This window comes from Bison bison, unplaced genomic scaffold (assembly GCF_000754665.1).
Source record: "Bison bison bison isolate TAMUID 2011002044 unplaced genomic scaffold, Bison_UMD1.0 scf7180017864363, whole genome shotgun sequence".
NCBI lineage: Eukaryota > Metazoa > Chordata > Mammalia > Artiodactyla > Bovidae > Bison > Bison bison.
Genome location: NW_011494935.1, coordinates 721,211 through 744,600, shown reverse-complemented (window position 1 = coordinate 744,600; position 23,390 = coordinate 721,211). Strand labels below are relative to the sequence as shown.

General features: G+C 46.2%; 1 protein-coding gene across 2 annotated transcripts in view; it reads right to left on the bottom strand.

The window, feature by feature from the left end:
* Window positions 1-23,390, bottom strand: part of CYFIP2 (cytoplasmic FMR1 interacting protein 2) — a 127,529-nt gene that overhangs the window by 73,254 nt on the left and 30,885 nt on the right. The window contains exons 9-19 of one of the 2 annotated variants that reach the window (XM_010855284.1): window positions 22,175-22,279; window positions 19,513-19,604; window positions 17,611-17,728; window positions 14,369-14,488; window positions 13,745-13,870; window positions 7,607-7,773; window positions 6,402-6,549; window positions 4,125-4,199; window positions 3,071-3,224; window positions 1,492-1,648; window positions 874-970 (exon numbers count right to left, since the gene is read on the bottom strand). In XM_010855284.1, the coding sequence (XP_010853586.1) occupies window positions 874-970; window positions 1,492-1,648; window positions 3,071-3,224; window positions 4,125-4,199; window positions 6,402-6,549; window positions 7,607-7,773; window positions 13,745-13,870; window positions 14,369-14,488; window positions 17,611-17,728; window positions 19,513-19,604; window positions 22,175-22,279 (1,359 nt within the window). The remainder of the gene's footprint in view (window positions 1-873; window positions 971-1,491; window positions 1,649-3,070; window positions 3,225-4,124; window positions 4,200-6,401; window positions 6,550-7,606; window positions 7,774-13,744; window positions 13,871-14,368; window positions 14,489-17,610; window positions 17,729-19,512; window positions 19,605-22,174; window positions 22,280-23,390) is intronic. The other variant, XM_010855283.1, reaches the window with a different exon arrangement.

The window sequence follows — 23,390 nt, the reverse complement described above, 5'->3', positions numbered from 1 at the left end:
TTAAATCATTGTAAAGATTATCTAAAATGTCCATAAAGTGCTTTGTACCTGGCAAATGGTATAAGTATAGCAATTGATAGGTAGAATTACTGTTTTTCTTTCTTTTTTTTTTTTGGCTGTGCCACATGGCATATAGGATATTACTTTTGTGACCAGGAATCAAACCCACACTCCCTGCAGTGGAAGAACACAGTCTTAACCACTAGACCACCAGGGAATTCTTGGTATTACTGTTGTTGTTGTTATCACCAATGAATCCAACTGTAAAAGACTTATTAGAAAATTAATTTTACCCAAGTAGTTCTATCTATCATTTGCCATAATTAATCATCTGAAAAGAAAGACCATCCTCCCCTTCCAATAGTTCCCTTTATTATCACAATGTTTATAAAGATCAGTCTCCAAAGCAAGTCATTGATATCCCATACTACGGTCTGAATGTTTGTGTCCCTCTAAATTCGTATGCTGAAATCTTAACTCCCAAATGTGATGGAATTAGGAGTGGTGAGGTCAAGAGGATGGAACCTTCATGAATGGCATCAGTGCTCTTACAAAAGAGACCCCAGAGAGGTCCCTGGCCCTGGCCACCCCATGAGGATACAGCGGGAAGTCTGGGACCCAGAAGTGGGCCCTCCCTGACTCTGCAGCTACCCTGACCTAAGACTTCTAGCCTCCTGAACTGTGAGAAATACATTTCTGTAATTTTTAAGCCCCACAGTCTGGCATTTTTAATTTTTTAAGCCCCACAGCCTGGTATTTTGTTATCACAGCTCAAACAGACAGACACTCCACTTTGGGCCTGTGGTTAGAGATCTGAGAAGTCCAGACTCTTGGAGCATGATTGTGGGAACAAAAGGAAAAGCAGTCACTTGCCTCGGCTTCGATCTCATCATACAGGAACTGCTTTTTAAACTTGGTCAAAGCATAGTAGGCGCTGTCGTTGTACAGATCCAAAGGGTAGAGGACATACCTGAGGAAGGAAAAACAACGGCCAGTAGCTTACTAATGATCTCTCTCAAGGCTGGCAGACTTAAACTTGCTCAGGAAACATGCACGATTGGGTGAACAGATTCAGCGTTAGGAAAAAGAGGCTCTTTCAGCATGCTATGATGTTTCTAGGCTCTACTTAGGAAACGATTTATTTTACAATCTGCCCATAGAGATCAAAGTTCATGATGTGAGGCCTGAAAAAATCAGTCTGGGACTAAAAGCAATTGGGTATCCATTAAGGACATCAGTGTCCCGATTTTTAGAGATGATCATTTTACCAACGCAGTTGGGATGAGGCTGACAAAGCCAGGGAAAGGCAGTCAGGCTGGTAGACTTCTGAGCCTTTCTACAAGGCTGAGTCACATGTGGTGGTGACCTGACACTGGGTGGGAAACACTGCCTCATCTGGAAAGTTCTAGAAAGAACAGGGCTCTATGGCTAGCAAACTGCTCTTCACCAGCACCTTGGGAACCTCCTTGCTGGCCCAACCCTGCCTCTTACTCCATCATGGAAGGTTCTTTGGTTTCCAAGATATGGTCTGTTAGAATCCATGGCATGGACATCTCGATGGGGAACTGGATTCGCCGGCCCATGGTCAACTCCAGGAAGAATTCTCTGAACCAGAGCTGGGAGAGGTCACAACACTGCTGCAGGGCTTCTAGAAGCATGAGGGAAAGAGTTTGGGTTATACGTTGGAAGCACCAGAAGATCTTAGTTCTGACTTTAAAAAAAAAAAATATCTTTTACTCTTCTTTCATTGTACTCAAGAATATGACTCCATTAGTAGACCTTGCTCTCCTGGACCTGAAGGCCAGCCTAACATCTATTGCAAAGAAAGTGTTTGGGGAATTCCTTGGTGGTCCAGTGGTTAGGATTTTTTACTTTCACTGTTGAGGGCATGGGTTCAATCCCTGCCTGGGGAACTAGAATCCCATAAACTGTAAGGTGTGGCCAAGAAGAAAAAAAAGGAGACAGCATTTGTTCACCCAGCAGTGTGGAGGCTGGGGGGCGGGCAGTGATGGTTGAGATTTAGATGCCCCTACAATTTCCATCATGTCTTTACAAAGCCATCCTGAAAACATGACATCTAAGTGTCAGAGTGTCTTTGTTGTGTCAAGGCAGATCTACAGGTGTCCGCTTCTGGCTGGACTGTGGCCCTATGATCCCTGCTAGTGATAATTCTGGATTCCTTACTGCTCAGAGGCCTCAAAGTCCCTTCCTAGACTACTCTCTTGAGAGTCCCTTGGACTGCAAGGAGATCAAACCAGTCAATCCAAAAGGAAATCAACCTTGAATATTCACTGGAAGGACTGATGCTGAAGCTGAAGCTCCAATACTTTGGCCACTTGATGCGAAAAACTGATTCATTGGAAAAGATCCTGATGCAGGGAAAGACTGAAGGCAGGAGGAGAAAGGGGTGACAGAGGACAAGATGATTGGATGGCACTACCGACTCAATGGACATGATTTGAACAAACTGCAGGAGATAATGAAGGACAGGGAAGCCTGGTATGCTGCAGTTCATGGGGTTGTAACAAGTTGGACATGACTGAGTGACTGAACAACAGCAATGACTGCTCTCTACCTAGATCACCCTTTTCAATACCAACAGACAGGTCACCCTCTCAGGACCCTTGAATGCTACTCTCCCTTCCCCTCATCCCACCTGTACATGCATCCCACACACTGGAGCGGTGGGGGGGGAACACGGGATGGGGTGCAATTTGGGAGCCCCCTTTTCTAGGAGCAATGGGCACTAATCAGCTCAGAAATGCTGCTTAAAAGCAAAAAGCTGACCTGATCCTTAGGTGCATCTGAGTGTGTCACCTGTTTGTGATCCCCCTTTACTAAAGACTTACAAAAAATTGGCCACAAATATCTCCTAAATTCAACTGACTCACAAGAGCTGGACTGAGCCTGGCCTTTCTCAGATTCTGCTGGAAAGTATGCCTTTTATCTTTGGTGGCAAAAACGTGCCCCTTTGGGTTGATGATCCCATGTCTGCAACTTCTGGCCCGACAGCCTGAGCTGCTCCAGTTCCTTGGAGCTCTTCCCCTCCTCACCCCAACAGGACGCTCACCGCTGATGTTGAGCAGGTGCGTGAAGAAGAAGGACTGCTTGTGGAAGTCTTCGATAGCCAGGACAATGGGTCCGTCCAGGCTGCTCCGCAGGGTCTTCTTGGAACCGCTTTTGTCCGCGATGAGTGATTCAAGCATGGTCCGCACCATGTACAGCTTGAAAAAGAAAGGAAGATGGGAAGGTCAGGGGCTGGCCCTCCATCCAGGGGAAAAGGTTGCTTTGTGTTGTATTTCTAGTCTTTTTTTTTTTCTGTAGATATCTGCCCTTAATAAGAACTGTCTTAAGGAAGCACCAGTTTAGGGTTGGAGAAGTAAACTTAGCATGTATAACTTTCAAGAAGGAGACGGGCCAGCCCTGAAGGATGCTCTGCCTGGGGCCGGGGGCCTCCCGTAGTTACTAGGTCTTTCAAGGCCCAGGTTCTTGCCTGCTCTGCTCGACCAGGGAGTGGGCATCAGAGGAGAACCTCATTCCACGTCACCCTGGAGTCACTCCCTGCTCTGCTGGACAGCCATGGTGGGACCAGGGGTAGAGCACTGGACTCACAGTCAAAAGCCGGAGGTTCAGGGCAACGCACTGCCACTGACTTGCTGTGTGACCTTGGGCACAAAGTCCCACTCTGGGCCTCAGTTTTCTTATCTGCCAACATGAGGAGGTTGTACCAGATGCTTTCTCCAACCAGTCCCTTTCAGTTCTAACATTCGGATGAACTGTGAAATGATGTAGGGTCAGAGCGAGCCCCCCACCACCTCAAGTTTCCAATCTTCATTACCGAGGGACAGCGGCGCTGCGCCCTCTGGGGGCGCCAGCAGCATGGCACGGCCGAAGCGCTGGGTGGAAAGCAGGTGAAGGTCAGTACTTACAGGAGGCCTACTAGACAATTAACTCCTGCTTACAGAGGGCCTTAAGTGCAAAGGGCGCAAGCGCTAATCTAGATCTTTCCACACCATGTGTCTTTGAATCTTAGGGCTGGAAGGGGCCGTAAGGAGCCAGGCTAGTCCATTCCTGCTGCCTCCTGGAGAAGTGTACCCAACCAACCCAGCCAGGCGGTGTTATACCAAGGATCGGCAGCCTCTTCGGCCCTGTGTGCCACCAGTGGGGTGAAACAAAGCCCGCGGGGACCACTGGCAGGCCTAAGACATAGATGGGAGAGAAGAGGAGGGAATGGGAGGGCAGGAGAGACAGGGAGGAGGGAGAGAGAAGAGAGAGAGAGAGAGAGAAAAGCAAGAGGTATTGTATACGGTGGGAAAGCCGCCACGACTGCTAGAGGCCACCTGCCGACCACCTCTGAGACACTCCAACCTCCCTCTGCCACCACGTCCATCCTCTGGTCTTCTCTAGCACCTCACCCACCGAGCGCCTGGCCTGGGCTGGGCTGGGCAGCATGGCCACAGAGAGGAGTGGCACGCCACCCCTGGCACAGCACCCTCCTTTGTGGTAAAGGAACTACGGAGCTGCGGGTCATCAGATAGTCCACCCTCTGCAACCCTGTCGGTGGGCACAGCTGACTGTCCCTAAGACTCGAGAGGCCCTGTTCTAATGATGGCCTTTGGAGTCCTCCAAGAAAAGATTCTTTAATCCCATCTGTGCAAATGCTGACCGATTTGTATCGGATTCTAACTATCTGAAATCCAAGAGGGGGAAACGCTTTCCCCGCCTACTTTTATTCAGCAGAGCATTTAATTCACCGGAACAGTCACCTCCCAGCTCTGCTAGATGCCACATCTACTGTGCTCCCAGGGCCCTGACAGAGCCCCGGGGTGGGAGTCAGGAGACCTGGTTCTCGTCCCACCTCCACCTAGACTCACCTTGTGACTTGGACAAGTCACGTTCCCTCTCTGGACCTCAGTTTCCCCATCTGCAAAATGGGGGGAGGAACTAGTTTGGGACTAGTGTGTTTCTAAAGGCTATTCCAAGCTGAGCATCCAGGAGTCCATCAGGTGTGTTCTCGCCACCCTACCAGAACCTGGGAGCATTGGCAGGGCCTGTTGGTGACACTCCGTCTCACATTACACAAGCACTCCTTTCTCCCTCCCTGTCCCCCATTGTTTTCTCATTCTCTGCCTCTTGGCCCTCTGTCTCCTCCTTTTCCATTCTCTCTTTTGCCTTGCCCAGAAGAAACACCCAGAAGCCCTGCTTAGCCCCTCCAGGCCATTCTGGACTGGAAAGGTCTCTGGCCCCTGACATTTACACAGAACTCTTTGTAGAAGCTTCCTTGAGAAGTGTCACATCTCTCAAGCAGGCAAGGTAAGTGCAAGGGGCCTGCTGGCTGAGGGAAGCTGCAATGACGGTGCTGCGATCCCAGCTCACCCTGGTCCCATCCCTGCCCCATCCCCGAACCCAGACACGGACACACACACAGCGAAAAGGGTCAGGGTGGGCCTTACATGGCTCATCTCAGGTGACTCAAGGACTCAGGACTTTAGGGATAAGACATAAGGGTTGTGTGAAGCAAGAGGTCCCAGCCTGGGGCTTGTGGGCCCTGTAAGACTTTTAAAAGCTGTAATGGGTCTATTAGCCTTCTTTCAGTACCTCAAAAAGCCTACCAGAGATTATTTATCCTTAAGTAAGTGGCAAGGATTTAACTAAGGTGTCTAGGTTCTTTACTTTTTTTTTCCCCCTATAATATTACAACTACTTTGGATAAGCCACAGACAACCTCTTGTTCAAAAAGCTCTGGTTAGCAACTCTGAGTATCTCTGATCATTAGATTTTCTCTAAGGGATCAAAGACTTTCAATTTGTGATTTTGGGTGTGTTCAGAGAATAACAAAAAGGATGTTTAGTCAGTAACATGATCTTATCCAAAGTTTTCATTTAACAGAGAAGATAACCAGAGCTCAGAGAGGTCAAGGCACTTGCCCAAGAATACACAGCAAGTCAGAGGCAGAAACTTGGGAATTTCTAAACTAGGACATCACTATGGGGGAAGGAAGTGGGGAGGTCAGGGTTCATTAAAAAGGGACAAGAGAGATGCATACAGGTTCCACGTTAAACACCTCTATACTTTGGAACCTGTACGTCACTGGGCTAGGAGAGCCAGTTTTGGTATTACCCCCTTTTGCCAGATTAGACAACTGAGGCACAAAGAGACAGTATAACGTGCCCGAGGTCACACAGGGATGTAGGACTAGAATCCAGGTCTCCTGAATCTTACGCTAGTGGTCCTCCCTCTCACATCAAAACAACACAGAAAAAGACGAGAACAGCTGCTTGGCCCTGCCCCTTCTGCCTGAGGACTCCCGAGCCCACTGCCCCACGGTCCAGCCAGGATGACCTACCTTAGCCTGGCTGGCCTTTGAGTCAGCAGATTGGCCTGTGCCTGGAGCCGCTTACCTGTGTGCTGGAGGGACCCACGGCTCTCCGCGGCACCTTGATGTCAAATCCACCCTTGGGGTCCTTCTCCCCTTTCAAGCACGGGTCATTGGGGGGCTCACGGCCCCCCTCCCAGTCACAGATGGTTTTCCGAATTGCCTGTAGAACACTGGGGAAGGAAGAACCAGGATTCAGACCATCAGAAGGAGGTGCTGCAAGCCTGGATCTAGAGTCCACAGCATCCAGGATCACGTGCCTTAGAGCTCCTGACGTGCCTGTGAACCATGCTCGTCCCAGGGCCCCTCCCCCAGGGATTCTGGCTTCACAGATCAGAGGTGCAGTCCGGAAGTCTGTATTTCACAAGCGCCCCAGCGATCCTGATGCCCACCGGCTGCCTGAGAACTCGGCTCAGAGCCCATACAGTGGGAGAGAAGCTGAGTGAAGCAGGATGGCTATTCTTCTTTTTGCTTATAGAACAGTTTCATTAGTCCCATTTCATTCTCTGCATATTTAAAACTTTAATAACAGCTTATATGTGTTGCACGGAGAAGGCAATGGCACCCCACTCCAGTACTCTTGCCTGGGAAATCCCATGGACAGGGGAGCCTGGTGGGCTACAGTCCATGGGGTCGCTAAGAGTCGGACACGACTGAGCGCCTTCACTTTCACTTTTCACTTTCATGCATTGGAGAAGGAAATGGCAACCCACTCCAGTGTTCTTGCCTGGAGAATCCCAGGGATGGGGGAACCTGGTGGGCTGCCGTCTATGGGGTCCCACAGAGTCGGACACGACTGAAGTGACTTAGCAGTAGCAGCATATGTGTTGCATACTCGCTCCAAACTGTGGTGTGCTTAGGTTTATACATGAATTCTCTCACTGCATTATCCCAAAAGCCTATTGAGTAGGTATCGTTCTTACCCATGTTTTACAAATGAAGGAAACAGAGGTTTCCTTCCTTTCCCAGAGGTTCAGAGAAGGTAAATAACTAAGTTCACACAGCTATACAGTGTGGATATGGGCTTCAAACTTAGAGATGGGGACATAAATTATCCCAAATGTCCAATCTCCTAAAAGAGCCTCCTAGAACTTGCTGGAACTCATTGGAAGGGTCCGTGTGTTCAGACACGTCCCTGGAAGCTGACTGAGCCGGGAACATCCTCCGTGGCCTGCACCCAGCACCCCTGATTTTGGACATGGCCCTAAAAAAGGCCATCTGAAGACCCACCTGATGAGGACGTTCTTCTTCTTCCGTACTGCCTGCCTTAGGGGCTCGCGAAGGGGGACCTGGGCAAAGTCCTGCAGGGCCGCGTAGATGGTGTTCCTGATGGCCTGGTTGAAGACGCTCTCCATCCTGCCCATGAGCACCTGCAGGCCTTTGATCATGGCGATCACCTGGCCACGCACAGATCAAGGTGAGCTCACTGGCCTCAGCACACCCGTCCACCCAGTACCCTCGGCATGTCTCAGGGAGGGTGCTGGTGGAGACTTCCAGAAGCACGAAGCCAGCCAGCAATGCTGAGAGTGCCAGCTCATGGATGGGAGGAAATGTGTACCAGAACAGAAGTCAGCAGTCTGCTCCCCTCTCAAGGAAGTCCTGCTACAAAGTGAAGACGTCAGCCACACGGCGTGTGCTTCACCATCAGTGAATTTTTATCCTGGCACTGGCTCCCAGTCTCGCTGCTGACTAGTGACAATCGGCAGCCAGTCTGTGGACCATGTTTTGAGCAGCACTCTGACTTTTAGAGGCCTCTCCACATACCATGTATCCACAGACAATATCAAATAGAACTCTTTTTTTTTTTAAACCATAACATTTCTTATGGAATTTCCACAACCTTTGCTTTTGAAATAATTTGGCCAGTTGCTGCTTGAATCCATAAAGTAGGATTCCTGTAGAAATCTTGTGGGCAAAGTACTCTATCCTTCCAGATGCCTCCTCACTAGCCCCTTCTCAGTGATCTGTCTGCAGAGGTGGAGAGTCAGGTGACTGTAATGTGTATATCATCAGTGTGACCTTGCCGCTCACTTGGGGTCTATCTGCCTGTGGGGCATGTCCTCCCCTCTGGGTGCCTGTCCTGTCCTGGCAATAATCATCCCCGTCCCAGCCCAAGGAAGGGATATGGATATTTATGCAGCTGCTCTGCCTGTTTCTCAGTGGGAAGTTTCACAGGATGGGGGAGGAACAGGAAGCTTGGTGTGGCCTTGAGTAAAGTTCTCTAGTCCAGCTTCACCAAACCTGAGCCTTCGGCCCCCATCAGCCTCAAGTGCTAACTTCTAGATTGGCTCGGAATTCAGAAGGGGAAAGCCTTGCCAAGTGAGCCTCCTGATGACTGCCACACTCACCACACCCATCCTGACGTATTTGATTTCCTCCCTCTGCACCAGACTGTAAGCACTGCAGGGGTGAGGCTCCACAGACAGTGTAAGCCCCATCCCAGGGCTTGGGTCCCTAGCGGCCCTCAAGAGAGTTCTGTTGAAAACGTAATGAATACATGAATGAATGAGCTTTGATGCTAAGACTTTATCTTCCTTTAAGGTGTAAAGGAAGAAACAGAATATTTGCGGCAGGAGAAATGGTGAGAACAGAGCTCAGAAGGGAAGGAGTTACACTAGAACCAACAGCGATGGTTTTGCTGAAGAGAACCTTTATAGTGCAGAAATAATGAGAGAGAAGTTCTAAAGGACTGTGAGGTCATAAAAGAATCTAGGCTTCTTACTGGCAATGAAACTAGAGAATAGAGGCAAAGGAAGGACAAGATAATGAAGATGTTTCAGAATAATTCCAAATACAGAAGAGTGTGCAGATCTGTTAGAGCCAAGGGAAAATCTTTGCAACTCTGGGCTAGGCAGAGATTTCTTGGCTGGAACACAAAAAAATTACAAACCACGGAATGATAGGTAAGTTGGGCTTTGTCAAAATTAAAGACAGTTGCTCTTTAAAAGGCAATCCTTTTAAACGATAACCCTGTATACGTGGTAACGATAACCCTGTATACGAGACAGCAAAAGAGACACTGATGTATAGAACAGGCTTATGGACTCTGTGGGAGAGGGAGAGGGTGGCAAGATTTGGGAGAATGGCATTGAAACATGTGAAATGTCATGTATGAAACGAGATGCCAGTCCAGGTTCAATGCACGATGCTGGATGCTTGGGACTGGTGCACTGGGACGACCCAGAGGGATGGTATGGGGAGGGAGGAGGGAGGAGGGTTCAGGATGGATAAAAAAAAAAAATAAAAAAAAAATAAAAGGCAATCCTAAGAAAATGAAAATGCAAAGTCACCAATTAGAAAAAATATTTGCATTTTATATAAATTTTATATAAAATGGTACACTTGCTTCAGGAAACTGTTCAGCAGTTTCTTAAAAACATATGCCTCCAATATAACCATTTCAAGAGAAATGAAAACCTATGTCGACACAAAGACTTACACTCAAATATTTAAAGCAATTTTAGTTACATTGACCCAAAGCTGAAAATGGTCCAATGTTTATCAATAGTTGAATAGATACAAAAATTACAGGCTAGCCACACAACGGAAAAAACTCAGCAATGAAAAGGCACAAACTACTGATACACAAAACAATGTGAATGAATCTCAAAATTATTACTCTGAGTAAATAAAAGCCACCCACACAAAATGCATTCTGTATAATTCCAGTTATATAAAATTCTAGAAAATGCAAACAAATCTATGGTGACAAAAAATATGACTAGGGCCAAGGACAGAGAGAAGGATGGATTGCAAATGGCATAAGAAGTCTTAGAGCGAGATTGAAATAGTCTGTATCTGTGTTTGTGGTTTCACAGGTGTGTGAACAACTGTCAAAACTTTTTGAATTATACACTTTAAATGGATGCAGTTTATTAAATGTAAATTATGTCTCAATAAAGCTGATTAAAAAAACAATGATCTCATAGTGATAGCACATTCATGACACAAGAGCAGGATACAGTAAAAAAAAAAAAGGAACATTCACACATCAAGATGGAGCTTTGGAACATTAAAAATATAGGCAAAATAAAAAATACTAACTGAGTTGAAAACTGAATTTAAGGAAATATCTCATAAAGCAGAACAAAAATAAATAATGTGCAATAAGAGAGAAAAGCTAGGAAAACTAGACACTAAATCCTGGGTGTCCAACATCTGCCAGATAGAAACCCCAGAAAGACAGGACAGAGAAAACAGAGGAGGAAATTACCAAAATTAAAATTCAAGAAAATTTCCCAGATCTATAGAACATGTATTTCCACACAGCAATGGCTCTAAATAGGCCATTGTCCCAAACAATGAATACAAAAGGCCCTCATCACGATGCTTCACAGTGAAACTTTAGAAAAATAGTGATAAAGAGATGAGACCACAAAGTTCTACAGAGAAAAAAGTAAGAATAAAGTTAGACTCGCAATTCTTGATTTCAAAACTTACTACAAAGCTATACTAATCAAAATGGTATGGTATTGGCATATGTGGGCTTCTCTGATAGCTCAGATGGGAAAGAATCTGCCTGCAATCAGGAGACCTGGGTTCAATCCCTGGATCGGGAAGATTCCCGGGAGAAGGAATGGCAACCCACTTCAGTACTCTTGCCTGAAGCGTCCCATGGATGGAGGAGCCTGGCAGGCTATGGTCCATGGGGGTCACAAAAGAGTCACACATGACTGAGCAATTGGCATATACATAAATGGAAGAGAACTGAAAGCCCAGAAGTAATCCCATACATTTATAGTCAATTGACTTTTGACAAGGGCACCAAGACAATCCAATGGAGAAAGAATACTCTTTCCAGCAACTGGTGCTTGGACAAGTGGACATCCACATGCAAAGAATGAACTTGGACCCCTACTCACACAATATACAAAAATTAACTCAAAATGAATCAGAGACCTAAATGTAAGAATTGAACCTATAAAAATCTCAGAAGAAAAACAGGAGTAAATCTTTGAGATCTTGGATTAGGCAATGGTTTCTTAAATCTGACACAAAAAGCATAAGTGACAAAAGAAAAAATAAATTGAACTTCATCAAAATAGAAAACTTTTTTACTTCAAAGGATTCCAACTAGAAAATAAAAAGGCAGTCCATGGAGTTGAGGAAATTTTTTTTCAAATTATATGTCTGATAAGGGGCTTGTATCCAGAATATATAAAAATTCTTTTTTTTTTTGATGCTTGAATATTGATATAATTTTAAATATATCATTTCTGAAAAACAAGATGCAACATAATTTATTTTTCCTCTTTTTCATTTTGGCTCAGATATTTGGTTGCAATTTGGAAAACAGACTCTGTTTTCCTGGAAATCAAGGTGGATTAATAGGCTTTTCTGATACAGAATATATAAAAACTCCTATGTCTCAAAAATAAAAAGACAAATAACCCAAACAAAAATGGGCAAAGAATCTGAACAAATAGTTCTCCAAAGAAGCTATATAGATGGCCAATAAGCACACGGAAAGATGCTCAATATCACTAGTTATTAGGGATATGCAAATCACAACCACAATGAGACATGACTTCACACCAATTAGGATAGCTAAAATAAAAAAGACAGTAAGTGGGGCTCCCCTGGTAACTCAGTTGTAAAGAATCTGCCTGCCAATGTAGGAGACACAGGTTTGATCCCTGGTCTGGGAAGATCCCACATACCGAGGAGCAACTAAGCCTGTGCCCCAAACTATTGAGCCTGTGCTTGAGAGTCTAAGAACTGCAACTTCTGAGCCTATGAGCCACAACTACTGGAGCCCTCCTGCCCTAGAGCCCGTGCTCCACAGCCAGAGAAGCCAATGCGATGAGAAGTCTGTGCACCACAACTAGTGCAGCCCTCACTTGCTGCAACTAGAGAAAAGCCCCTGCAGTGGTGAAGCCACCAGGGAAGCCCAACAACGCTGGAGTAGATAGCCTGTCCCTTCTCCAGGGGATCTTCCTGACCCAGGAATCAAACTGGGGTCTTCAGCATTGCAGGTGATTCTTAACCACCTGAGCTATCAGGGAAGCCTTGATGAAGACTCAGCACAGCCAAAAATAAATATATAAATAAAAGTATAAAAAATTCTTTAAAAGTTCAGGTTCTTTGGTTCAAAGTACAAATTTATTTTTAAAAAAAGACAGTAAGTGATGACAAGGATATGACTTACCTATCTAGGGATCAAACCCAATATAAATTACAACTCCCACATACTGCTGGTGAAAATGTAAAACGATCAAGCTGCTTTGGAAAACAGTTTGGCATTTTCTCAAATTTTTAAACAAAGAGTTACCACATGATCCAGTAATTCTGCTTCTAGGTATAGTTCCAAGAAAATGAAACATATTTCAACACAAGTACTTGTACATGAATGTATGCATTAGCATTATTCATAATAGTCAAAAAGTTGAAACAACAAAAACAGTAGCTGTCACTCACAACTCAGTAAGAATGTGCCCTTTCACTCCCATAGAATATCTTTCAGTAATCAAACAAAAAAACAAATCATATAGTCTAAGGTAGGAAGCAAGAATCCTGTCTCCAGAAACGACTGTTGATGGTTTGGTATATATAAATACACACTCACGTCCTTTCATTTTGAGCAAATGTGCAAAACTATATTAATTTAAGCAGAAATGGCATCATTTTACCTGCTGCTCTTTAATCTTTTTTTTTTTAAACTTAACAATATTCTGTGCATATCTTTTCATATCAGTACATCCATTTTAGTGGCTGCATCATATTTAGTGACACAGCTGCACCTTCATTTACTTTATCTGATCCATATTGTAGGACATTTCAGTTGTCTCACATATTATGGCATTATAAACAATACGGTGATAACAGTTGGCTTATTTCTGAGATATATTCCCCAGAAGAACTTCTGGGCAAATGATACGCACATTAAAAATCTGAATACAGATGCTCAGGCTGCCCTCAGAGAAAGCCTGTAAAATGCATACTGGCCACTCAAAGTATCTGAGAAGATCAATACCCCACTTTAACCAGCAATGGACATCGCCAGTCTTCTAGATCTGTACCATCCTGACTGATCAACACTCTGTATCTTAGCTTTAATCTGTAGTTCTCTGACCTCTCATCAGTCTGGGCATTTCTCTTATTTGGTTTGGCCATGTTTCTGTCTTGTCTTTTGTTTCCAATGGAGTGACACTTTCTTTGGGATTTTTTAAGACCACAATGAGTTTCTCACCATTTCTGAATAACAACGTGGGACAGAGATGAATTCGGGCGGGAGGGGGCGAGCAGGTGCATGCACATGAGGACCAGGGCTGCCACCCAGCCCAGTACCCCTCCAGGAAGCCCCATGGCCGACACTGAGCACCAACCTAGCGAGTGGGGGACAAGGAGACACAGGGAGTCAGCACCCACCTCGACGAAGGCGAACTTCTCTTCACTGGTGTAGTTGTAGCGTGTGGCTCGCTCGTACTCCTCGGCCGTGCCTGGGCAGTCCTTGTTGCAGAACTTGTCCGTGGGGTGAACCAGCTTCCAGGAGTACTGGGGAGAGAGGAGAGACCCCACATCCATCAGTGGGTGAACGGATCAACTAAACCAGGAGAGTCCACACAACAGAGCAGCACTCAGTCAAGAAAGGAAATGAAGTATTTATCTGTGCTACAATGGATGGACCTTGATAACATGCAGTTGACACAAATAATCATGTATGATAGGATTCTATTTATAGGAAACATAAAAAAATAGGGAAATCTACAGAGACAGAAGGAGACGGCTTAAGGCTGTAGAGACAGGGAAAAGGGTGTGAATGTACCAGGTGAGGGTTAGGTTGTTCTAAATTTGACTGCAGCTGCATAGCACTGGAAATATACTAAAAATTAATGGATTTATAAATTGGTGAATGGTGTGGTGTGTGAATTCTCTCTTAATAAACCTGTTTAAAAGTGTTGGAGAGAGGTAGGGGCAGACAGATTCAAAGAGATCAGAGGTAAGAGTGGAGGGGGCTGGGGAGGGGCAGAGCCTCTTTCCTGGGACACCTACCACCTCCATGACGTGGGCGCTCCACTTGGATAAGAGCTGCAGGCCCCGCAGGGCCAGGTCAAAGAGCTCGCGGTACTCCTCATCTGACTTCTGGCTGTCCAGCCCAGAGCCCGTCACCACCTAAGGAACATCGACCATCACCTTCACTGCCAACGAACCTGGCACTTTTCCATTGTATTTCACTAATCCCCCCAAGAACACTGCAAGGGAGGTGCTATTATTATACCTCTTGACTGATAAACTGAAGCTCAGACAAGTCCCTTGTTGGTCACATGGCTCACAAATGACTGAGGGTTCAAACTCAGGTGGTATGATGCCAGAGCCCCACTCACAATGACCCCGGTCAATTGCAGAGCAGTGGCTTTTCAGACTTTTGGGTCTGATTTTCAGCAGGAAGTATATACTATATACTGACTGAGGTATTCAATACAGACACGAAATAACATTTTCCACAAAGAAACTTTGTGCTTAATACTTGAGACCTCCTCTGATTGTCCATTGTTTCATACCAAAATGCCACTTAGAGATCACTTAGTTGAATTCACAACCAATTACAAGTGACTCATTGACTGAAAAGCACTGGTGAAGACAAACATCTATTTGAACATGTAATATATTCCACAGTGAAATATAATATGCACGTATGCATGTGCATATGCACAGACATGTGTATATATGCGTGCGTATACATATACATATTGAGCCAGTCCTCATTATTTGTGGGTTCTGAATTTGTGAATTTCCCTATTTACTAAAATTTATTTACAACCTCAAGATCAATCCTTGCAGTGCTTTCATGGTCATTTGCAGATGTGTGCAGAGTGGCAAAAACATCTGAATCACGTTCCCAGCTGAGGCTGAACAACACAGCTCTCTGCCCTCTTGTTTCAGCTCTTACTGTAAACAAGTGTCTCTTTCCTGATTTGCTTAATGCCCCGTTTTCCACTTTGTTATACTTTTTACTGGTGATTTCACTATTTAAAATGGCCCCTAAACACAGTGCTGACTCTCTGTCTAGGCCTCTATAAAAAAGGAGGCTGTGATGTGCTTTATGGAGAAAATATGTATTTTATTTTTTAAATATTTATTGTTTGGCTTCACCAGGTCTTGGTTGTGGCATGCAAACTCTTAGTTGTGGTATGTGGGATCTAGTTCCCTGGTCAGGGATTGAATTCAGGCCCTCTGCATTGAGAGTGTGGAGTCTTAGCCACTGTACCACCAGGGAAGTCCTGAAAATAGGTGTTTTAGATATACTTTGTTCAGGCAGGAATTATAGTGCTGTTGGGTATGATTTAATGTTAACAAATCAGCAATATATATTACGTACGGTGACTTTAAACAGAAACGCATGTAAAACAAGGCTATATATTAAAAGTCAGCTGATAGAAACACTGTGACCAGAGGCTCACAGAAACCTAACCCTGTATTTTCTGGAGGAGTGATTATTTGCTGATTCAGTGTTGATGGCCACTTTATAAAACATAACTGTTGTGAATACCAAGAATTATCTGTATATATACACGCATAATGTGTATAATTTTAAAAATACCTCTGAGCCTGACTCATTCTTAGATCACACCAAAACTGGACAAGAATTGAATGGGGTCCCTGGCACCTACTTCCCTGGTGGCTCAGACGGTAAAGCGTCTGTCTACAATGCAGGAGACCCAGCTTCAATCCCTGGGTCGGGAAGATCCCCTGGAGAAAGAAATGGCAATCCACTCCAGTACTCTTGCCTGGAAAATCCCATGGACAGAGGAGCCTGGTAGGCTACAGTTCATGGGGTCGCAAAGAGTCGGCACGACTAAGCGACTTCACTTTCACTTTCCTGGCACTTAAATTATTCCCATAGCTTAGCTTATGCTCAATTCATTGGCCTATACAGTTAAGAAAGCCAAAGGTTTGGGCTTGACCCTGATCCATGTCCACCAGGAGCCCTGCTAAGAATGTGGGCCACTCATCTAATGACCATACTGCTTGCATTTGCTCTCATTTCAGATGTGTTGCCCACTTTTGATCAGACATTTCCCTACTTTGGGTTTTGGAAAGAGTAATTACAGCTCCTAGCCACATGGTGGAGGCAGTGAGCACAAATGGAGTAGTGCAAAGTCATCCTGGAACTTCAAAAGGTAAAACAGGGATTGAAATCAGGAGACCTGTGCTTATTAAATCAACATATATATTCATTACAAGGTCTGCATAGAAAGAGCTCTAGAAGGATATATGAAAGTGAAAGTGAAAGTTGCTCAGTCAGGTCCAACTCTTTGCGACCCCATGGACTATACAGTCCATGGAATTCTCTAGCCAGAATACTGGAGTGGGTAGCCTTTCCCTTCTCCAGGGGATCTTCCCAATCCAGGGATTGAACCCAGGTCTCTCACATTGCAGGTGGATTCTTTACCAGCTGAGCCACAAGGGAAGCCCAAGAACACTGGAGTGGGTAGCCTATCCCTTCTCCAGAAGATCTTTCTGACCCAGGAATTGGACCGTGGTCTCCTGCATTGCAGAAGGATTCTTTACCAACTGAGCTATCAGGGAAGCCACAAAGGATAATATATATATACCTCCAAATGTTAATAATAGTGGCTTCTGGATGGTAGAATTTTACATGACTGATTTTCCCTTCTTTTGTCTATCTGTATTTTTTCTGAGGTTTGTGCACTAATTGTGTATCCCTATTTAAACAAAGAAGAAAAGGAAAATCCAGTGGCAGTAAAAATGTAATTAGAGCAATCACAGGAGATTTTTATGACCTTCTTCTGTTCCTAATTGTATTTACTGGCTTATTACAATGATTTTTACAATTGTTTTAAAATATTTAGATGGTACTATGAGCATGATTGTACAGAACTTTGTTTCTCTTGCCACCTAGGGTGGAGATGTTTAGATCATGTACAGACTAACAATTACTGGGCTGTTACTACCTGATAGGTGCAATGCATTTTCCATACATCATAGTGTTTAATCCTCTCAATGAACCTTTCTGGATACTATTAGCTCCATTTTGCAGATGAGGAAACTGAGGCTCAGGGATGCGGAATAACTTGTGAAGGTCAGAAGCAGAACCAGAATCAATCCCAGCTCTGTCTGGCTCTTGGCCATTCTGCCCTCCTGCATCCAAATGTATTCCCTCACTCATCCACTCCCCAGGATCCCCAGGATCATTTCTTTTCTGGAGGTTCTCACCCCTTCTCACCCTAGTCCCACACAGGCCTCCATCCCACCAGCCAGAGCAAGCTCACCTCACTGTTGCTGTAACGAGCGAGTTCCGAGATGAAGCGGATGTGGTCATCACGGATCTGAACCATCTGCTCACAGATATTGTACTGGGGGCTGATGCTGCTCTGGGTGCATGTCCACCTGGGCAGAAAATCAGGGGGTCGGAGTGGGTCCTGGCCCTGGGAGGGGCAGGCTCCTTCCATCCACTAGTTAGTCTTGGTGCTCAGCTAACGTGACTGGCTCCACTGGGAACAACCAAGAGGTGTCCTACCCACCAGCAACAGTGCCTGCTAAATTCCACCGTAGGGACTGCAGGCTGCATGGAAAAGACTTTCCTTCTCCTACCTGGGGCTGGCCTCTTCTAAGGCCCAATCACACTTTCCCAGGTAACGGGTGTCCACAGTACTTACCAGTCACATGAGCGGGGAGGGACTTGCAGCCTCTCTAGGGCTACAAAGGGCTGGAACCCAAGCTAAGAAAAAGCAAGGTGGGTGACCTCCCAGATCTGTCAACTGACTCTGGCAGCACTGTGTCCTGTGGGTGAAGCTGCCATTGACAAAGGCCTATGGGCGGGACTGGAAAAACCTAACGGGGTTGTATCTGTTTCGCAACAGCGAGCGGGGAACAGGGAAGCTCTTCACCAAGAGGAAGCCGCAGCCATCCTGAGAGGCACTGCTCTCTCTTGCCCTGATCTTCTCCCTCTTTCTCTCTTCTTTCTCCTCAACACTTCCCTCAATTTTTAAAAAAGAGATCTTTGAGAAAACATCTTAAATTGGGGAAGAAATCAGTGAATGGGAGTCTGCATTCTCCTTTGCCAACAGAACAAAAGACAACCCCGGTCACTGTCTTCTGCCATCTGGTGCCGGGTGACCAGGTGGACAGACTAAGCATGGGCACCAAGCGAGGCAGATATACATTTAGGGAGAATTTACTATTTCAGAAGGAGCTCTGAAGGGGCGCTCTAGAGAATACTGAGAATGCTGACACTTCCTCATGCCTATACTTCGACACAACCTTTATCCTGAGTTCCCTGTGTGGGTTGGGGACACATCACTCAAGCCCCTGACCCCCCACCCTGAGCACATCACCACTCCAACCACCTTCAGGTGGCTAAGAATTCACACAGGAAATAAGTCCAACATTTGGGACTCCATGCTTTTCCTGGAAGACCTCCTCACATACCAGCAGCCACTGGGTTACGAAGCTCTCCCTGGTGAGACTCATCTGCAGTGGTTCAAAGGTGGTGGAGTTCAAGGACTCTGCATTTACGTATTTTTAAGGCCTTAATTCCCTCATCCCTGATGAAAACATGGTTTGTTCCCCTCTGGTGGAAATGTAGGCAGAAGAAGCCTCCTTAACAAGGCCAGAGATCAAAGGGGTAGCCAAGCCTGTAGCCCAGTGTTCCCCAAACTTCCATGAGGTGCTGATACCCCAGATCTTAGCACAGATGACCTAGAGGGTGGTTTATAAAACAACCTTGGAGGAGGCCATCGACCCACTTCACAGCTGGAACTGTTGGTACTATACCCTGCACGGCATACTTACTGCATGGACACAAGACCTGAGGAGAGAACCAGCGAGATGAAGAAGGCCACCTCGCTCCATCTGACCACTGAGGGCCAGCACTCCTCCCCTTGCTGGGGGGCAGGAGGACTCCTGCTGTCCCCCTGCAGGTGGCATGGGCCACCACGGGGACAGAGAAGGGGCGGGGCTGTGCTCTGAGCGCTTTTGAACCCTGGCAGCAAAGGCTGAGTGCAAAAGGGCTCAGATCACCATCCGCTGCTCCCCTCTGTCAGGAGCCAGTGATGGACAGACTCCACCTGCCCAGGGTCTGGGGAGAGGGGAGGGGCTGAAATGGCCCCTCGGCCCCCTGCCCGGGCTGGGCGTCCTTGCGGGAGCCGAGAGACATTACGGCAGGCACTCACTTGGACTTGTTCTCTTCATAGTGAGCACTGGTCTTAATGTATCTGGCCAGCTCTATCTGCATGTCGCCGAAAAGGGGCACCACCTGCAGCTGCTGCAAAGGAAGCAAACACAGCTTGTGAGACACGGAGGGAGGGACCGGCATTGCCTTCCACTGGGAGAGCCAGGCCTCCATGTGTGCCTCCGGGCTGACCCCTAGTTCTGACTCCGATGTTGCTACCATGTGACCCTGGAACCACAAAGAGCCTTAGCCAGCCTACAGGTCCTCCTCTGCCTCCAACCATCTCTATGTTCCAGCATCTGAGCCCAGAGAGGCAAAGAGACTTGTCCAAGGTTACCCAGCAGGCAGAACAGATGAAGAACGAGAGCCAGATGGCCTGCCTCCCAGGGCAGGGTCTTATCTGCTCTAATTTTCCTTGGATTAAAGGCTCCTCGCTGTTTCAAACTCTGGACCAGATGTGAGGGCCTGAATTCCACTGGCTGGGAGTGACCTTTTTGAGAAACTCCACAAGGTGAATTGAAACCTTGAACACCCAACACCAGAGGGCAGACGACTCCCATCCGAAGAGGAGGACTAATGGTGGGGAGGCTGGTATTCACTGTCTGCTTCTGATTCATGAGGCACTACAGTGCTAAGTCCTTCAAAAGCAGAGGACTTTTAGGGCAGTGAAACTATTCTGTATGAGACCACAATGGTAGATAGAGGGGCTTCCCTGGTGGCTCAGCAGTAAAGAAACCGCCTGCCAATGCAGGAGACACAGGAGACCTGGGTTCCATCCCTGGGTTGGGAAGACCCCCTGGAGGAGGGCATGGCAACCCACTCCAGTATTCCTGCCTGGAGAATCCCAAGGATAGTGGAGCCGGGTGGGCTATAGTCCATGGGGTCACAAAGAGTCAGACACAACCGAGCAACAAAGTACAACAATGGTAGATATAGTCATTATGCATTTGTCAAAACTTACAGGATGCACAATGCCATGAGTTATCCCTACTGTACCCTCTGGGATCTGGGTGATAATGATGTGTCAACAGTGCAGATTTATGGACTAAAACAGATGTCCCTCTCTGCTGGTGAGTTGTGATAATGGGGGAGGTTGGGTATGAGTAGGGATAGGAGTTATATGGGAAATGTCTCTTCATTCTGCTCAATTTTGCTGTGAGCCTAAAACTGCTCTTAAAAAATAGTCTATTAAGCAAAACAGAAAACAGTTATCTCACTCCATAGAATAGCTGAGTGAGATCAGTACTACTATTATTCCCATTTAACAAGATGGACAAATTGAAGCTTTGACAACTCAGCTAGAGTGATTTTTTTCACAAAGTCAGACCAGCTAGAAGCCAAGGGGCCAGAATTATAACCCAGGGTTCTGACACCTATGTCGTTCATTGAATCCTCAAGGGAACCCCATAAAGTAGACACCCTTAGCATTCCTATTTTTCAGGTTAGAGAGCTCAGTTTCAGAGAAGCTCTGTGACTTTCCCAACATCACCCAGTTATGTAGTGGAAGAGAGAGACTAAAACCCAGGTCTGTGTGAGGTGAGACTGTGGTCTTCAATTCCACCCCCATCTCATTTATGTGGATTTAAGCAGGGGTGGACTTTACTAGTTCCCCCAAGATAAGCCCAGTTTTCATTTTGGGTAGTCCTAGAGAAAAATGAAAGTTCTGGCTTCAAAAAGAAGCCAAGCCAAGCCTTAGGATGCTTTTGGTGACTTGTGCATGCGTGCTAAGTCACTTAGTCGTGTCTGACTCTTTGTGACCCCATGGAGTGTGGCTCACCAGGCTTCTCTGTCCATGGGATTCTCCAGGCAGCAATACTGGAGTGGGTTGCTATGCCCTCCTCCAGGGGATCTTCCCTGTCCAAGGATTAAACCAGCGTCTCTTGTCTCCTGCATTGGCAGGCTAGTTCTTTGCCACTAACACCATCTGTGAAGCCCCTTGGGTGACTTACTTCCCCACTAACCTCCAAGAGTCAGTGAGACCCAGGCCCAGCCACATCTTCAAAGGGATCCACTTTTAATTTAAGCTTGGTTTTCCCATGTCTGATCTCAGAGGCTCTACTCCATACCTGAAGTGCCTGATGCTAGGACACACTGACAATATGGAACTGACTTCCAAAGTAGAAAATCCCTTTGCAAAAACCTCAAAGGCAGACCTCAAGGTTTGTTGTTAAAGATTTTGGACCACAAGATGAAGTCTCTGAGGCACTGGAATGGACTGAGAGCAGGCTGGACCCCATAAGGCATTCTGCCCAGAGGTAGGGAGCGGAGTAGGCCTCTGGTGGGCCAGGAGAGTCTGTGAGCTTGTGAACGTGAATCCTGTAATTGTGAGCTCTGATTTATACTGAAAATTAAAGCAGGCTCTGTCTTCTGGGACACACGTCTTTCTTTAGATGGCAAGGGGTTTCAGACAAGTGTAAAAGCAGTGTGTGGAAAGCATTGCAAGGCCTTCTGGCTATGTTCTGAGACTGAGGCACACACCTTCAATAGCGTGGATTCCTCCACCCAAGGCAGCTAGGGCCCCTGTATCTATCCTCCTCCTCCTCTTGGGATCCTTCGAGCCATAGTTTAATCAATAAGCACCACACTTTGCTGCCTAATTTCATTCCTTTCCCCAGAGAGACCACCCCCTGGCTCACTGCCCAGCCCCAGACCCAGGTGCTGACCTTAAAGAACTTATCAATTTTGCTGAGGTTGATTCTCTTCTTGGCATCCAATTTGTAAATGTTACTGACATTCCCATCCATCAGGTACAGACCAAAACCCATTACCTAGCATGAGAAGAGGCAGAGACAGAAGCCAGTCACATCCATTGGAAACGTTCCAAAAAACCAAAAAAAAAAAAAAAAGCAGATGTGGATATGTGCACACCCACACCCCCTGTAGTGACATATTCCATTTCAAAAACCCATGTGTTGTCACAAAGAAGGACCCGTAGAACTAATCTCAATCAGAAATGTGATTTCTGTGAAGACATGCAGAGGACTCTTGTTTATTATTGTGGTGGCCACTTCTTGAGTCCTCATGAAGCCCATAGTCCATGGGCCAGAGTCTATGCTTAGGGATTTAGAAGACATTATCCTTAATTCTCACCATCTTATGAGTCAAATTCTATATGATACCCTTATTCTACAGATGAGGAGCTGGAGACACAGAGAGGTCAGACACAGCTGCGGAGATAGGATCTGAGCTGGGATCTACCAGCATGTATGCACTTAGATCCTCGAGAAAGACTGAGTGGTGCTGCTGTTGCATCCCCAGGCCCTGGCAAACACTGCGGGCACTTGATGCATACTCACTAGATGGTAAAGGAATGTGAAACCCTTCACCCCTTTCCCCAAGGAAACTACAACAAAGATTCCCAAGGAATCTCATCGGTGATTTCATTAACAAAAAGAACACGTTTTTGCTGACAGTGCCCTATAGGCAGGTTGACAGGCTGATTCTAAACATTCCAGTCCATATAATATTGGGGTGGCCAAAAAGTTCATTTGGGTTTTTCCATACAATGTAACGGAAAAACTAGCATGAACATTCTGGCCAACCCAATAGTTTCCTGCACGCTGGCTTACTTTGCTCCTTTTGTCAAATGTACAGCAAGCCCGAGGGAGCCTGAACAACTAGGCTGAAAGCAGCTTTCTCGGCTCTCCGTTGCTATGTGACGGGGGATTAGTCATGCCTGACACCTAAGGGACTGGGCTAGAGGATGGGTACTTATGGCTCTGCAGTGGGTGTGCCAGACTTTTCCATTTAAGGTGAAAGGCGCCCCCTGCTGGCATCTGAGTTTACTAACACACTGTAGAGAAACTGCAAAACTCCAAGAGGCCAGGTTGAGAATTGAGAGGGAGAAGGCTGGGAAGCCGAGATGTGGGAGGATTAAAA